The sequence below is a fragment of the Mytilus trossulus genome, chromosome 2 (genome assembly GCF_036588685.1).
Source record: "Mytilus trossulus isolate FHL-02 chromosome 2, PNRI_Mtr1.1.1.hap1, whole genome shotgun sequence".
NCBI lineage: Eukaryota > Metazoa > Mollusca > Bivalvia > Mytilida > Mytilidae > Mytilus > Mytilus trossulus.
Genome location: NC_086374.1, coordinates 9182533 through 9201085, shown reverse-complemented (window position 1 = coordinate 9201085; position 18553 = coordinate 9182533). Strand labels below are relative to the sequence as shown.

The following is an 18553-nucleotide window of genomic DNA, read 5'->3' as shown; positions in this document are numbered from 1 at the left end:
ATCTTTTTTTATATTGTTAAATTTGATGTATGGATTTTTGTGCTTCTTTGTTACATTGGTTTGCTCTTATAGTTATTAAGATGATAACACAATGTTGACTGCTGCACCCCTATTTTTGACATTTGTATCTATTGTGTCTGTTTGTTAGGTTCACACATCGTTGTAAATATAATGATATGAGATCCGACTGTCATGAGCTTTGCATGACAAATATATGTTCCTTTGGTTTTTTTTATTTTCACATACAGTGTAATTGACAATGTTCAGTTTACCAGTAATAACGTGGCAAGCCGAATTATATAAGTACATACCACATGTGCTCTAAGAAGGTATAGACTTGAAGTCGTCAATATGATGAAGTGTGCAAAGCTTATTGTTATTGTCATTAATGTAATGATCAGAATGTAACGTAATTTTAACACAACACAATAATAATATCTTTATACATTTAACATTCCTGTGTATTATGTTTGATACAGTATATATAGACTTTGATTTTGCTTCACATAAATGGGTATTTTACCCAACAGTAACATGAACCTGTCATGTATTTGACAAGCTATATTTAAAGATAATTATACCACATGAAAAAAAATCTTAAAGGTTAAAAATAAAGAATCCGATAAATTTAAAGTATTATTATGTTGACTTGCATATTTAAAGTAGATTTAGAAACCTAGCTGGCACAGTGTTTGTTTGATCATTTGACGATTATTGAGATATTAATCTTGTAAGATGTTTAAAGGACGCTTGAAATTGAGACAACTCGTGTCATTGTTTAATTGAAGGCAATTGATATACGTTATATATTATAGGAGAAAGAAAAAGCACGTACTCTCTTATTAGAACTTTGCGTTTCAATTGTTGTCAATGATGTACAAATTCTCATGTGCAATTTTTTTGCACGTCTGGTATGTTATTTAGCTTTGTATCACCCTAATACTTCGAACTATTAATATTTCTAACTGATCATTATTGTTGGTTCTTATGTTGTTCTATTACACTAATAACCCCAGGTTAAGAGGAGGGTTTACCGCCGACAAACATGTTCATTTTTTTACATGAATAAGGCCGTTTGTTTTCTCGTTTGAATTGTTTTACATTGTCTTATCGGGGCCTTTTATAGCTGACTATGCGGTATGGGCTTTGTTCATTGTTGAAGGCCGTACAGTGAACTATAGTTGTTAATGTTTGTGTCATTTTGTTTTTTTGTGGATAGTTTTCTCATTGGCAATCATACCACATCTTCTTTTTTATATTAACCCCGGCTGGCTCTTTCTATTTCAGTAGCTTTAATTGCATGGTTGTTGTATATTGTTGTTTCTTATAATTGTTTTCTGTTTATAAATATAGAGATATGGTATGATAACCAATGAAATGTAAAATCACAAAAATAATAAACTCCAAGGAAAAATCTAAATGGAAAGTCCCTAATCAAATGGTAAAATAAATTGAGCAAACACATCATACGAATGGACAACAACTGTCATATTCCTGACCTGATACAGTTATTTTCAAATGTAGCAAATGGAGGATTATACTTTGTTTCATAGAGCTAAACCTCTCACTTGCAAAACAGTCGCATCAAATAATCAAAATATGGTTACAGCAGTCATCCCTGTGTTACAATCTAAAAAAAATTATTTACAAGAAAGCACAAAAAGCATCTATCAAATTAAAAAACACATTCATTGTTTCGCCAGTTTGGAGTCAGAAAATGTAAACGTCACATAGAAAGAAATTTTGTCGTTTAATGTACATTCAAAACATTTTATTCAATATGGGGAATAGTGGTGAGCAAGGTAAAAAATCAAAAGTAATGTTAGAATTAATTTCAGAAACAGACCGAGATTTTAAATTATCCAGAAGTTCTTTAGAAGTTAAAAAAAAACCATAGATTATTACTCCTGCTATGCGAGTAAAATTATGTTGACTCTTCATCAACATCAAAGTGAGGTTAATGTAAGCAATTTTAGGCAAATAAACGGCCTCCAACTATGAGAAAAATCCAATAGTGTATAGTCGGGTGTAAAAAGTCCCAACATAAGGTATGAAACAATTCAATTAAAGAAAATAAACGGCCTAGCTTAAAACAACAATTTACGAAAAACAGATATGACACACATGAACCAAAAAAACCTCCTGACTCCTTACTGGCACAAAAACATTAGAGGCGGGGTAAAACATGTTTGAAAGTCCCAAACGTCCTTACCCGGATGTGTGGTTTCTTTTGTTGTTATGCCGTTACCTAACTGTCCCCGGTAATGGAGGGTTTTCTCATGGTTAGATACCTTATGGTTGCCTTCACGAACTTCATTCGAACTTCGGTTTATAGTTTCATCATTGGCAATCACGCCACATGGTTTTTTTTATATTCTGTTTTTAAATGAACTGTATTACGCTCGGAGAATTATCTACTGATCTGATAATATTCTTCAGCATTTTTTTTTAAATGTTATTTGTCAAAATCAGAATAATGTTTACGACAGTTGTTCAGACTGCTAACGAATGCAGTAGAATGTGTCTCTGTGTCTGTATTTTACATCCTTATAATTTGACAGTTATGGTTTTCAGCCTGTGAGAGATGTCTTATTGACAATTATCTTTATTTTTTATAATTAGTAAGCGTCTTCTGTTAGGTAGGTTTACAATACCTTCCATGCGATATCAATCCAAGTAAAAATGTCGCATTATGTAAATTTTTCTCTGCAAAATAACAAAAATACCAAGCTCCGAAGAATATTCAAAACGAACAGTCCCTTACCAAATAGCAAAATCAAAAGCTTTGAAAATGTTTCTTTATTCACACCATAATGTCAAATCAAAGTATTAAATGTATATGCATCTTTTCGAGGACCAAGAGGGGACAAGGTCTTTACCGAGAAAAACAACACGCGCATTGAAATAATGATATGTAATAAGTTTTAAACAGAAAACTAAAGTGACAATACCCTTTTTAAATAGACTTATTCAATACAAAATGATCAATAGTTCTGAATAAAAGCACCAGTAGTATACCGCTGTTCAAAAAACATAAATCGATTGATAAAAAACTAAATCATAGTAAAAACAAAAACCGATGGAAAAACAACAACTATAAGAGAAAAACAACGAAACAACAGAAACATTGAAGTGCAACAAAAACAAACGCCAAGGCATCATACATAGAAACGACATATTAGATAACAATTGCCATCTTCCTGACTTATTACATGACATTTAAAGAAAAATTGTTGGGTTGAACCTAGTTTTATTGCTACTTTTATTATTCACTTGTATCTCTCGTCTTATTGCCCAAAGAAATTCAAAATGCTTGAAAAGTTGAATTCCATATTGTCATGCATATGGTTACAGGAAACGGATATTGTGAAATGTAATGTGTGACATAAATGCTGCATAACAGTCGAAATGGCAGACTGGTCATAATGATTTTGGTGAATATTTTGAATAATTTCGTTCTTATCCTTGTTAAATAAATTAAGTATCCAAAATCCACATTTTTGATGATGACGATAGTAAGACTACTAAGTTAGATATAAGACGAAGTTTACATGTGTCTGGTGAGTCCAGAAACTGGGGGATAATTTAGCGATCAGACAGAGAAGAACAGAACACTAAGTGTATGTATTGATATAAAATCGCATACTGCATTTGTTGTCGACTCTTATCTCACCCTGAGACATTAACAAATTTTGAACAACACTGGAAATCAATGAAAAGTTATGAATAAATTTGACGATCATTGAAAACGAAATACGTTGTGTCAAGAGTTGTAAAACATCGTTTAACATCTATGCTGAGTGGTAAAACACCAAATTACAAAAGTGTCAGAAATACAGATTAGCGTTGTTCTAGCACAACGTGTGCTTTGTCGTAATTACAAGACATAAATAATCTGCTATATTCACCATTCATTATTAAAAAGTTGTCAAAGGTACCAGGATTAAAATTGTATACTCTAGACGCGCGTTTATCTAAGAATGTAAAATCCTGAGGAAAGAAAAAGTTTGGCAAAATTTTTAAAAATTACCATATAATTGATATTCACAACCCTTTTCACTTATTACAATTTTTTAACATTAAAACATTCAAATATTCTTTATCGCACTTTATAGTTTATACTAACTGTCTTATATGGTATAACCGTTCTATAAAGGTATAGTCACGTATAATGATAAACACTAGTTATGATACAAACACTTGTTATGATACTAACTGGCCATTGTTTAACAGTTAATTGGTTTCCTGTGTGTGTTTTATCTGAACTTTAATGAAACAATAATTGTTTATGAAGTTGGGGTAATAATCATTTGTGTCCTTGTTTTTAGAATATAACTACAAAAATATAGAATAAATTTAAAATGCATGTAAAAAACTTCCCGTTCTTTGATATCCCTATTTATAGCAGCAAATTGGTCCTTTATAAATTATCAATTCCATATAACATCTCTGTTCTACCATCATTAGTTCGTTAAGGGAAATAAGTTTTATCTTATGTTAATACCATTTCAATCATGCTGTGTTAGTTGCTATATAAACAATATTTTTGTATATAACTATAGACTGACAAATTACAGTTTGATTACATTGAAAAAATATTGTAAATTTACTTCCCTTATCAATTTTAATCTTTGAAATACGAGTATCTTACAATTGGTTGTAGTTTTTATTAAAGATTGTAATAAGAGCCTTTGTTATCATAAGCTTGATCTTTTAACTCATTGAAGTATTATGTATTGCAAGCGTACTGAAGCCGGTTAGTGTCAGGGTGGAGTTTTATTTTCAAGTCGTTTTAACGACTTAGCTAAATTATTATTACGAGTCGACTTAGCTAAGTTGTTATAACGGCTTAGCATATATATCTCGTTAAAACAACTTCAGTTTCTACACAAATAAGGCCGTTAGTTTTCTAGTTTGAATTGTTTTACATTGTCATTTCAGGGCCTTTTATGGCTGACTATGCGGTTTGGTTGTTGCTCATTGTTGAATGCCGTACGGTGACCTATATTTGTTAATTTCTGTGTCTTTTTTGTGTCTTGTGGAGAGTTATTTGACTGGCAATCCTACCACATCTTCTTTTGTATAGTTAACTTGTTTTAACGACTAAGCTAACTCGATTAAACAACTTAGCTATTTCGTTTAAACATTATGATGAGTCTTATGTAGACGAAACGCGCGTCTGGCATACTAAATTAAAATCCTTGTACTTTGATAACTATTAGCCTACCCATTTAAACAGTGCAACCATTCTATAAAGGTATATTCACTATAATGATAAAAACTTTTGGAATGGACATTGTTTAACGTATAATTAGTTTCCTGCGTGTTATATCTGAAATTGAATGTAACAACAATTGTAGATGAGGGTTGGATGACATTTCTTAGTAATAAAGTGTGTCCTTTGTGTTTTAGGGATGATAAAAACGTTTTATTATATGTTACAATTTTAATCATGCTGTGTCAGATGCTTTATAAAACAATATTAAATCAATGTTAAAATAATACAATCATTTTACGACGGACTAAAAGCAACTAACTCGGTAAACCTCTCTCTTCCCCAGTTACCCAGTGTCATACAAAAACGATTTCATATCTTTTTTATATGGCAAAAATATTTGTGAATTGATTTCCCTTATGAAATTTAATCATTCAAAAAACTTATTAACTGGGAAAATGTTCATAAAAGATTATGATCAGCACCTTTATTATCAAATTATTGGTCTTTTAAATATAAAGTATTACGAATTGCAAATAAACTCATTATAGATATCAGGATTAAAAAGATTATTCGCGCCAAACGCGCCTTTTGTCTACAGAGGACTCATCAGTGACGCTAAAATATAAAAAGTTAAAAAGGCCAGATAAAATACAAAGTTGAAGAACATTTACCAAAAATTCATTCAAGTGAGGTTGGAAAGCCTTAGTATTTCATTGTATTATTAATTAAGTAACTAAGTGTTATATTATATTTCGTTTCTGTGTGTTTTACATGTTAACGCTGTGTTTCTGTTGTATCGCAGTTCTCCTCTTATATTTGACGTGTTTGCCTCAGTTTTAGTTTGTAAATAAAGGCAACCGTAGTATACCGCTGTTCGAAACTCATAAATCGATAGAGAGAAAAAAAACATATCCGGGTTACACACTAGAACTGAGTAAATTGTTAAAAGCAAATTAAAGTGCAATAAAACTTTGATTAATTAAAAAAAAAAGAACAGAGGGAAACGCATCACGTATAAGAGGAGACCAACGACACAACAGAAACACAACATTAAAATACAAAACACACAGAAACGAACTATAATATAACAATGGTAATTTTTTTATTTGGTACAGGACATTTTGGAGAGACAAAAATGACGGGTTGAACCTGATTTTGTGGCATGCCAAACCTCCCGCTTTAATGGCAATGTCAAATTTAATTTAACACTTATTTGTGGTAGACCGGATTTGTGTGCGATTTATGAATCTCGAACATCGGTAAACTACTGTTTCCTTTATTTAGCAGTTCAAAAATGCAAAGTGCTCCTTGTATAATGACTTTGTATGCAGTACCAAACAGTGCAATATCGTGCATTTATAGACGCCAAATGTTTTACATGTCGTCAAACACTAATGGGCCGGATACGAAAATATAAAGTATTCAACTTTCTTAAATTTTAACAGGCAATTGATCACGTAGAACTTAAAATAAATTCATATCTCGATTTTCGTAAAATGTTGTTTTATACCGTATCTTCACTTAAGAAAGTATAGAACAATCGCATGGTACAACTCATAAGACACCTTGCATTAACTTGAGAATGGAAATGCTATGTGTGTTTCAAATTATAGTTTATGCTTGAGTGCAGAATAAAATTCATCCAAAAGAATGTTAATAAACAGAAATTTAGTTAATTTCTGGCAATTGAGCGTATATGAGATACACCTTTTTCAGTCAACGTAGAGTACTGATTTTTGTGGCAGTAACTGGATACCACAAATGTATAATTATCAATTCTGATTTAAAAGTTGACTAGCTGTCAAATTCATGAACACCGAAATGCCGCAATTCTCATATTCGATTTATAACAGTGTAAAATATTTAGTTAAATTTTAAAAAGTGTAAACTTATAAATTTATAGGACATGGTATATAACTTCGATTCGTGTGTATTTCAATCTAGACATCTTCTGATTAATTATCGAGTTGACATCCAAAAAGCTCTGATGGTCATTTAAGCGATGTGAAAATAAAAGTAAAGGGATAGGGACATTTTTCAAAGTCTGTATAATTTGGTATTACAAAATTATTATTTAAAATGTATGTCAATCATCGTTTTACCTTATAAAAATGATGTTTTGTGGATCGAGTCAGTCAATCAAATGACATAACTTTGTTTCACTTTCACTGTTGACATAATTGTTAAATAGCTAAACACGTACGATTCGTGCGCTATCCATCACTAGCTAGGGGGTTTAATCGAATTCGAATTCACCGAGTTCGAAGTATTTACTTGCATATCAACTTGTTTACCTGTCCACTTATTGACATAGCAAAATGTTATGATTATTAATTGCATTAGCGTATCGATACATATTAAGTAGTAGAGAATTGATAAGAAGTAGTGGATTCGTAAACGATAATCAACGAGCGACTTTTATGTCGGTGTTTACGCTGATTTCTTCTACAGTTAACGTTGTGTATTGCTTTACTTAATTATTTGATTTTTTTTCTATTCTGTGTTTTTCCCAGCTTTAAACATGGTTTCTGGCACGGATATTACAATTTTTAGTTACTGCTACTTACTATCCAACAATTAAGACAACTGTCAACAAGAGACCAAAATGACACAGACATTAAAAAACAATAGGTCACCGTACGGCTTTCATCAATGAACAAAGCCTATACCGCATAATCAGCTATAAAAGGCCCCGATAAGACAATGTAAAACAATTCAAACGAGAAAACTAACGGCCTTATTTATATACAAAAAATGAACGAAAAACAAATATGTAACACATGAACAAACGACAACCACTGAATTACAGGCTCCTGAAGATTTTCCCCCCTACATGTTCAATATTATATTGGAAGGGGTCAATGCCCATAAATACGAAATAACTGATGAAAAGGCATATGCATATAGTTATATTAACACCCCTTTACTTTATTCCTATCGGTTTCACCAAGAAAATAACTGTTAACAAAACGCATCCCTTGTATGGACGTTAGAATCTCTAAATATTTCCATTATTTAGAAAGAAAAAAACAAATGTCTGTTTAAATTCGTTGATTATTTATAAATATAGCATTGTTTATTTGCTTTGATTCTATGGTTTCCCAATCACATTGTTAGAGTAGAAATACTTTATATTTAATTGTATTCCTGTTACTACGTGGTATATTTGTTTACAAATCAATTGTCGAATTTGTCGTCGATGATGCTCTTACATTTTTTTTTCGAAGTGACATGCAATGCCAAATATAATCTTTCCCACAACCAGTTAGATTTTCATAGAGTAATTTGTGAAGGCATAGTTTCTGGCAGTTTCTGTAAATTGTAATTTTCGCATCGAATTTTGTTAATTCATTTGTATACAATGTTCTTCTTTTGAAGAACGAAAAGCATTTAGTGTCAATAGATAGTTTGAACAAATGAAAATATTAGAGAGACCCCTTTCCGTAACGGTTAAATGTATGGCCTATTTTGTGCGAATATATCTCGTTGTTATAAAATTGAGATTGGAAATTATCAACTTGTTTTCACATGTTGGACAAGTAGGACAAAAAGCATGTCTCAATATTTACAACTGATTTTTGAGTTCACATTTAATTAGTAAAGTATCACCGGACTGAAATATGAAAGCTTCTCCTTTAAAGATGCAATCGAGGGCCTCCACATTTCTGGTAATTGAGAAATTCCTTCGTATGATATTTACGTATATATATTTAACATGAAGGAGGTACCAGATGTTGATACACAACATGCATAATATGATAAGATGTCTGACAATCAAATCTGTAATGTTGCAACTAAAAGAGGGGCGAAAAATACCGGAGGGACATTTTAACTCATAGATCGAAAATAAACTAACATATCGAAATTGAACAAAGTGCAGGCGCCCTGGTTGACGGACTCCCATATGACCGAAACATAAGTTAATTGTACAGTTGACCTTTAAAGTGTGGTGATCGATTACAACAAAATAATAGAAATAACTCTTGAATCTATAAAAGAGGATTTTTTTTTGTATTTCTTACACATATTTGATCGATGTTTGTCATGTGACTGCAGTATTGGATTTCATTCAGTTGATACATAATTAAAACATGTAGTGATGTAGGAACAAATAAGTGTTTAAATAATCCACCATGTTAAACAGTTCATTGATTGGAACGATAAGTGAATCACACACTAGATAATAATAGTTTAAATTATATATTTAGACTGGATTTTCCTACGTGCAGTTTCTTGTTATTACATATGATAAGTAAGTAATCTTTTCATCTCTTAAGTTTGTATATCATTTTTTGTTTAAAACACAGGTGTGTGATAAGGTGAAAATAAAAACAAACAAAACGTTTAAAGTCGGATGATATCTAAATGTCATTATTATGTCGTTTATTTTTAGATTACAAGACTTTTAGCACACACATATCACGTAAGTATTATCTTACTCTTTGCAAATTTATGTAGTATAATCTACTATAATTTTATAGAAATAAAACAAAAGTCGAAGGAAAAAATGTCATTGAAAAAAATCAATTCTATAGCTTATTTATCAAACTCTGCTTGTATATAATGATCTATAATGAATGCATAAAGAGAAGTAGGCGTATGGGTTTTCAAAACTTTCCCGTAGCCATTAATCCTGTTTCTTTGTGAAAGGGGCATAACCTACAAGATATAAATAAAAAGTAAAATGAAATAATTATCCTAATCTTTAATGGTAATGAGATAATGAAATGATAATTCGTTTTAAGACGCCAGTTTGGTCCAAGTTTGTCAAAATAAGATAAGAAACTTCGATGATGAATTGTTAACTTGCAAGTGAAAAATTTGACATCATTCATACGTATTTATGTGACCCCCAATTTAACCCCTTAGCTGGTGATTTTTTAGGTGTTCAGTCATCAAAAGGAAAAAGAATCGAAAGTGAAACAAAGGTGAACCATTTCGTTGACTGATTCGATCCACAAAAAAAAACCATGCTCATGCAGGTAAAAACGAAGCTTGAATTATTTCTTCAACCTATTACATAAAATCAAACAGACCTAGACTATCCAATTACACGTGACGGAATCAATTCATATATATGTTAATGTTTATATCGGGTAATGTAACTGTCGGTAGTCTTCAGAGGTCATTTCGATTGTTAACTAGATGGCAAATAGAGTAAAGTGCACACGAAATGCTGATATATATTATCGACTCTATGCATTTTGAATTGTTCATTTCAGATTTATTGTAATTTGGATAAACGTTTTAGTTTGTTATAAATCAAAAATGAGACTTTGAGTCAAATCGGTATACACGAATTTGACAACACATCTCCTTTTAAACGACAACTTATACTTCGGAATACAATGGTTTTTCTTCAACTTGGCCAAAGCATTTGTTACACAATTAATATTTCAGTGCTTTAAACTAGTTCATTAACTACTTTCAAAATATTTTTTTATTAATTAGATATATGAAAAATAGTGGAATTAATAATTTTTAGAGTGTAAATAATTCTTTGAATGTTTTAGATAAATTACGTGATTTTGATGTTTCTTAGTTTTGACTTTTCAACGCTCTTTACACATTCATATAATCTAATCAAACAACAGTTTAGCTATTTAAGGTGGTATGGGTGTCTTTCGCCATCTTGGATTGTAAAAAACAGAGAATCTAAGGTCCATATTTTCTATCAAGTTAGCAAGATTTGATGCAGGAATGCAGATATTTAATGTGAATTTTCATCTAAAAGAACCGATTTATAAGAATATAACTTAGAAATAATATTTTTTTTACAAAAGGAGATTATTTTTGGTTGTTTTTGAATATTTTTAAATTGGCAATTTAAGGGGAGATAACTCTAAAACAGTACATTTTCTGAAGAACTCTACATGAAATTTTCCTATTTTGTCTTTTATCTGGAAAAAATGTACGGTGACCCTATCTTTTCTTTTGATATTCTCAAAGCATTGTCTGAAAGCAATCTTTTCCTAATTTATTTTACAATTCTATCATTCTGTTTAGTTTCTATTCACAAAAATTTGTTTTTTTCCTGTATAATCCATACAAAATTTGTCATTTTGTCACAACCTGTAGCTTGGGAAAATGCGCGGTGACCTATCATTTTTATAATATTTTTGAACATGTATCAATAGATACTACATTTTGACAAAGTATGAACAAATTCTATCATTTTTATTTTAGACACCCATACCACCTTAATGTAATGTTCGGTTGGTCTTTCTGAATGCAATGTATTTGCTGCAACTCATTTAAAGTCATCTTCTCTCATGAGAAAGAATAATTATCTAGTTATACTTACTGACTGTGTACTAAGATGATTGAAACTGTTTATTTTCTACTAGTTAAAATAAATGTAGATTTCACAGTTAATGACCAAACTCATTTTTTCAAACTAAACAAAATGTTATGCGAATCGAAATCAGAGAGAGAAGTTTAGTCTTCATTTTTTTCTGTATTTATAATAAAAAATCTCATGCAGGAAACACAATGTAATTGTATGAAATAAAAACTTGAAGGTTGGCAATCTGTTAAAAAAAACTTTTTTTTTTTAAATACATTGATTACAAGTTAAAGTAAGTGTTTATAATATGACATTATCAGATCCTCAGAGTATACAAACATGAAGCTGTGATGGGTGTGCGCTCAGTAAGGTTAACAATCTCTTCTGCTCCCAATGTTTCCATCCAGATATTATTCAAATGATTCGTTATTATTTTCTATGTTTAGAGCATAAATGATTTTATTTACTAAGCTCACTGTCTTTCTTTCTTCTATTTATTTTATGCCTTTTTCTATTCATCCTACTATTCAGCCAATCCCTAAACAAAGCTTACTTACGACATGGCTCCATATTTCAACATCCCGTAATTATGTTATTGTGCTGTGGTCATGTTCTGTATTCTGGTCATTCATTTTTGCTTATATGCTTTGTCTAAACACTGTCTATATGCCATTCAGTTCTTTTTTGTTGACAAAGTTATTTGTCTTGAAGTGATACAGATACTTACAAACTGTAGAATGCTCTTTCTAATTCTTGATATTTTTACTATATGTCTATTTGTTTTGCTCACAAATCATTGTCAATATACCGGAATATTTAACGCGACTATCATGAATGAGAGGCTTAGCTTGCTTTAAAATCGACTGTGTTCAACATAAGGAAATGTCTGTACCAAGTAATGAATATGACAGCTGTTTTCTCTTCGATTGATGTCTTTGAGCTTTTTATTTTGCAATTTATAAACAGACTTTTGATTTTTCTTGGAGTTCTGGTTTTGTTCTTTTTTTGATTTTTTTTGTTTTGTTAATTAAATTTTTCTAAACTTTTACAAAACAAAAAGGTTAATTAAAAGAATACTGTAGTTGCATATATCATGGCTAAATGACGAAAACACAAAAGCTGAGCATAACGGAGATCAAATCAGATGATCAATACAAATAATTAATTGTTGCGGCGCAAGTTTAGCCCGCCAGCTTAGCCCGCCAGTTTAGCCCGCCGTTTTTTTTTTAAATTTTATTTTGGTTTCAAGAATCAAAAACATGTTAACAGTTGAAAATATACTATCTCATTTTAGCACTTTAATTCGACGAATCTCGCTCATAAATCCCTACTGTGTTATATAACTAAAAGAACATTGAGATAAAACCGACAGTAAATATAGAACTTATTTGCAAAACATCAAGTTGAAAATATTTCATGCACTTTCACGCTGATAATATTGAAAGAATTCTTGACACAAGATAACAAAATGCTCTCATTGCAGGTTATTTAATGCAAGTTGAAACTGACTATGGAGCTTGGTGGTATAGACTTGAATATCAGCACAAATATCATGGAAAACAGCAGTAATATAACAAATGGAACAACTAGAATGGATTATTATGGTGTGAAATTAACCGTTCTGTTTAGTGTGTGGTTAATACTCATTATCATATTTGCAGTCATAGGAAATATATTGGTTATGTTAGCGATTGTGCGGGATAAGGACGTTCAGCGGAAGGATAACGGCACCAATTTATTTCTTTTCAATCTTGCATTATCTGATGTGATGACAGCAGTATGTGTTGCGCCTGTTTCGCTTTATACTCTTATTCACGAGGGATGGCAGTTCGGAACTATATTTTGTAACTTGAATCTCATTCTTAACGTGATATTTTTGTTTACTTCTATTCATAGTTTGATGTATATGAGTATTCATAAATATCTATCTGTAAAACGATTATCAGAATGTGATAAAAGACCTGTCAACCGACGTGTTTGTTACGGTATGATTGCAGGATCATGGATGTGGGGACTTTTTTTTGCCCTGCTTACGACATTTGTTTTAACTGAAGCTGAGTATAAAGTTAAAACAACACAATGTGGTCCGAAATATCCGATTTTTGAAACTAAATCTGTAGTCCTGTCTTTGGGCAATTTATTATTAAACATAGTGCTTCCATTTATAATTATGCTCGTTATGTACTTGAAGATATTCTATATAATAAGAGGTACTGCAGACTTTAGACGTCAGTCTTCCCGCCGTGATTCTAGCTTAAAAAGGACGGATGGTGAGAAAGCTGCAATAAATACCCTCATTATTGTCTTAGCGTGTTTCATAATATGTTGGCTTCCATACTTGTTCTACACCAACTATGTATTCTTCATTCCGGACAGGGATTCTATTCCAGCCTTTCTTAATCCATTGGTAAGTTAATTCAATATAACTGTTCTATTCTATTTTACGGTAGAAAGTGATAGCAGTATTACAAGGGTTTCTATAAAGGACAACACTTTATCTAGCATTTACTCATCTATTGAAATATGTCAAAGAAGTGCTGTTTTAGCAAGTTCGTAATTTATTCCTCAGAGAAACGTTTAAAAAATAAAATTTTTACAAATAAGTCATAAATCATTAAGGAAACTTTATGTATTGATTCCTTTGATTGATAAGTGGATAAGAGTTTGAACGACTTTTAAATTTATGCATTCTTTGTTTCAGGCTTATTATTTTGGATTTACAAACAGCGCCTGCAATCCCGTTATTTATGCATTTCGGTTTCCTGATTTTAAAAGAGGCTACCTAGAAATTCTGCAAAAGTTTTCCTGCTGTAGTCGGAGTACATGTAAGTTTAGCCTAGATTAGAATTAACGAAAAAAATTATTCTCTTTATAAAGTAAACTGTAAAAAAGAAGGATTTGCAACATATAACAATAAGAAATTAGACAATCCACTTATATAATGAAAGTTACAAAAATACCAACTAAGGTGTTGATAGTATAATCCACAGTTTCTCATACTTTTCCACAAAAGTATACTTTACTTACTAAGTCATGATATAATTTTTTGTGACAAGAGCTACCTGCCTTTAAATTATCTTATGTATAATGTCAGGTTGTATTGACCTATTTAATGTAATACATACATTAAGTACATACAATGAACAAAGTATTTGGTGTTTTAGTTTGTAACAATGATACTCTTATCTGATGACAGATCTAAATTAAACTGTAGCTTGTTCCTAAGAGATATTTAAATACTATTATTTATATAGTGGTCATCAATCTTTTTCTCTTAATTTTTAGCGTTTAATTGCGTACAGAATACAGATCTCAAAGAAAGAATTGATTTGATAGAAAATAACGCAGACAAAACAAACATACAGAAGGATAATATATAATAATGGAGACCTTAGGGAATTATGTCATTGGTTAGTGAGATCCTTGATAAAGTAAAATGACAAATAAATACTGTGTTGTAGTTGTGTAACAATAATATTCTACTGCATTGTTTATATTTGCCTCCTAGATGGTATCTCGGGATATAGATTCTATACAAGAGGAGTCTTTAGTTTTTTAGTGTTTTAAGCTTTTACGTTTTGATAAAAAAAAAATGTCCATACTGAAAGGCGTTTTTTATTTAGCTCGATACCTTGTAAAGGAAAAATAAAAAAAAACAAAAATAACACCGAACTCCAAAAGGGATTAGAAATGAAAAGTCCTTTATCAAACGGTAAAATTTGATAGCTAAACCTCTAACTGTTAATTCCATTATATTGAAAACAATGTGTGAATAAAACAAACTGACCTAATTGGTAAAATTGTCAAAAATTAGGATCAGCAGTCAACATTGTGATATAATCTTTACCACTATTAATGCAAATAACTTTTTTCAACAAAGAAAAACAAAAAGGTATAAGGACATACTATAGACAAAGTTTATAAGCAAAAATGAAGGAAAAAGATTTAAGAATTTTCTAAGCACAATATCACAATGTCAGGATGTATTTATGTTCCGGACCATATGAGTATTTGGACCATACGCGTATGGTCATGACCATATGCGTATACTCATATGGTCCGACCATACGCGTATGGTCCGACCGTACGCGTATGGTCGGACCATATGAGTATATACTCGTTTGGTTATAAACGGGCCAGACCATATGAGTATTTGGACCATATAGGTATATTTTTCAAAAATATGCGGGAGAAAACTATATAAAATAACAATGATTGCAACATGCAATTGTATTATTTATAATTCAAATAACATTAAATATTGGTGGCAAAGCTAGTTTTCTCGCATTATTATGCGTAGGGTGACACTAACGTCAACATGGTATAGCTTTTCTTGGTCCCGGGTCATTTCGATGTGTCTACGGTGAAAACCCTCTAGATCTCCAATATCGCTCCAATATCGTAAAATGACTGAAGTACATCATATCACTAGACAACAGCTTTAAATAATAAACTAGTGTCCTTGCCGGTGACGTCATTCATTTTTTTTTTAAACAAAACACGTGTAAGTATAAAAAATTATGAATATTGCACTGCTAATGCTAGTTATATTAGGTTTCAAAAGTAAGCAATTTATTAGACTCTCCATCCTGTTGACTTTTACGTCAGGTTATAGTAAAACAGCTCATTAATATATTTTTGGAAGTTAACTTCCCAGGTCGACATTTTCCCATTCACTCGTAATAACATATCGGTAATGAAAAAAATTGTGTTTTACTATAATTTTGACAAGTGATGAAATTTACTGTGTGAAACTGCTCATTTTATTTTGTTATTCTTGTTATTACTAATTTTTAATAAAAAAATGACCTTTGGTAGTGTTTTTTTAATGACGTAACAACTAAAACGGTTTTATAAAGAGGTAAGCATTTATGTACATGTTAATTACCCCGACCATATGATGATACGCGTATGGTCGGACCATATGAGTATATACCCATATGGTCATGACCATACGCGTATGGTCCAAATACTCATATGGTCCGGAACATTTATACTGAACCACCACACCAAAAGTATATTATTAAAGGTGGACAAAACGATAAGGGTAAAAATGTACAAAGTCAATAAAAAGAACATTATTATATGTAATTGAGATGATTAACAACGTCAGTACCTAGAATCTATACTTCAAGAACATCATATGCATTATTTGTGAAGCTGATACAAAATATTTTTCAACAAGGTCTCGGTAATTCCCGACGATTTTTTTTTAAAAGGACTACACGTTCTGTGACATTACCCTAGTTCATCAAGTTTCTGATGGTGAAGTTTTCTTAAGTCTGAGCAGCAGATGGTAGATCTTAAAAATCGATTTAGTTGTGAGATGTGAATGCATCATTTCAATTACTTCGAAATTCCACAACCCTCATCTCGATGAACTCACTTTGCAGACATTGCCTTTAACGTTTATTGTAAAAAAAATATATGTGATACCAGCTGACATTTAAAATATACAAAAACAAAAATAAAAATAAAAATAAACAAAAAAGTCAAATATACAGAGACATATTTTCTCAATAATAAGAGGCACATATGTTATATCTGTATTGCGTTGAAGTGTTATTCCTACTATATTAGAAGTTCAAGCCAATACAGTTTTGTTAAGACTAACAGTTCTTAACAAAATTATTTTTGCTTTAATTAAATGTTCGAATCATACTTATCGCTTATTCCAGCTACACATACAGTACTTATGGTAGTATCATTACTTTTTAAAATGAAAGTAAATTTATTTTGTTCAGGAATATTAACAAAAGATGAAAATATATCACCTAAATTACAAAAGAGTATATTTCTATTAGATTTTGACGCTTCACATTTCCTGGTGGTAATGGAATTAATCTTCAATTCCATCCTTGCAAACTGGACAAAATTATCTGTTCTAAAGGTGTTCTAGTATATCTACCGACTTCTATTAGTAATATGCTTTTAAAAAACACTGAACTGCGAGAAAAATTCAAAACGGAAAGTCCTTTAAAATCAAAAGATAGAACACATCAAACGAATGGATAACAACTATTGCTGCATTGAAGACCTTTTGGTGACCTTTTGCTGGTGTCTGTTCTTCTATGGTCGGGTTGTTGTCTCTTAAAACATTCCCCATTTCCATTCTTAATTTTATCATATTTCTGACTTGGTACAGGTATTTTCTTATGTAGAAAATGTTGGATTGCACCTGGTTTTATAGCTAGCTAAACCACTCACTAGTATGACAGTCAAATCAAATTCCATTGTATATCCAACGACGCGTGTACAAAACAAATGACATATTAGGTAAACAGGTCTAAATTAGGGATACAGCAATCGACATGTTAAAGTGTTAAAGGAGCACTAGCTACGATATATATAAAAAAATAAAGTATGATTTTTTTTTAGATTAATCATTAATTAAATTGGAATAATGAAATAATAATTTGCTTTTAGCAATCAATTTGCTTTATTTTTGTTGAAATAAGCGATTATACATAATTTTTGACTGATTCACTTGCAAGTGAAAACGTCATCATCATTCTAACCGGTATTCATGTGAACTTCAATTTAACCCCTAGCTAGAGACTGACAACGCATGCATTGTACGTGAACTGGTTATTTAAAGAAAAAAAATGTCAACAATGAAAGTGAAACTACGGTAAATCATTTGATTACTAATTCGATCCACATAAATCATTCTTATACGGTTAAAAACAATGAGAAACTTATATTTTTAATCTATAAATTCAAATCAAACAGACCTATAAAAATCCAATTGCACGTGCTGGTTTAACCTATTCATATCTTTATTTGTGTTTACATCGCTTATATGGTCATCTGAGGTCAAATCGATAGTTAATTAGATGGCATCTGGATTTAAATACACACGAAACGAACCTACATATCATCTACCCCATGCTTTGTAAACTGTTTATTTTAAACGTTTGATAGATTGGATAAATGTTTTACATTGTAATTAATCAATTATGAGAATTTGAGTCAAATTGGTGACCATGAATTTGACAGCTAGTGCCCCTTTAAAGTTTTAATCACTAAACAAACAAATATGTAACGAA

General features: G+C 31.0%; 1 protein-coding gene across 2 annotated transcripts; it reads left to right on the top strand.

Annotated features, from left to right (window-relative positions):
• The first annotated feature begins 8967 nt into the window (after nucleotides 1–8967).
• LOC134706444 (5-hydroxytryptamine receptor 1-like) lies at nucleotides 8968–15073 on the top strand. Of its 2 annotated transcripts, XM_063565391.1 has the most exons (5): nucleotides 8968–9470; nucleotides 9612–9641; nucleotides 12988–13911; nucleotides 14206–14329; nucleotides 14790–15073. In XM_063565391.1, the coding sequence occupies exons 3-5, from the start codon at nucleotides 13015–13017 to the stop codon at nucleotides 14882–14884; spliced, it is 1116 nt and encodes a 371-aa protein (XP_063421461.1). In that variant the 5' UTR covers nucleotides 8968–9470; nucleotides 9612–9641; nucleotides 12988–13014; the 3' UTR covers nucleotides 14885–15073. The 2 variants fall into 2 exon arrangements, with proteins under 2 accessions (XP_063421461.1, XP_063421460.1); XM_063565390.1 differs by lacking the exon at nucleotides 9612–9641.
• Nucleotides 15074–18553: the final 3480 nt, after the last annotated feature.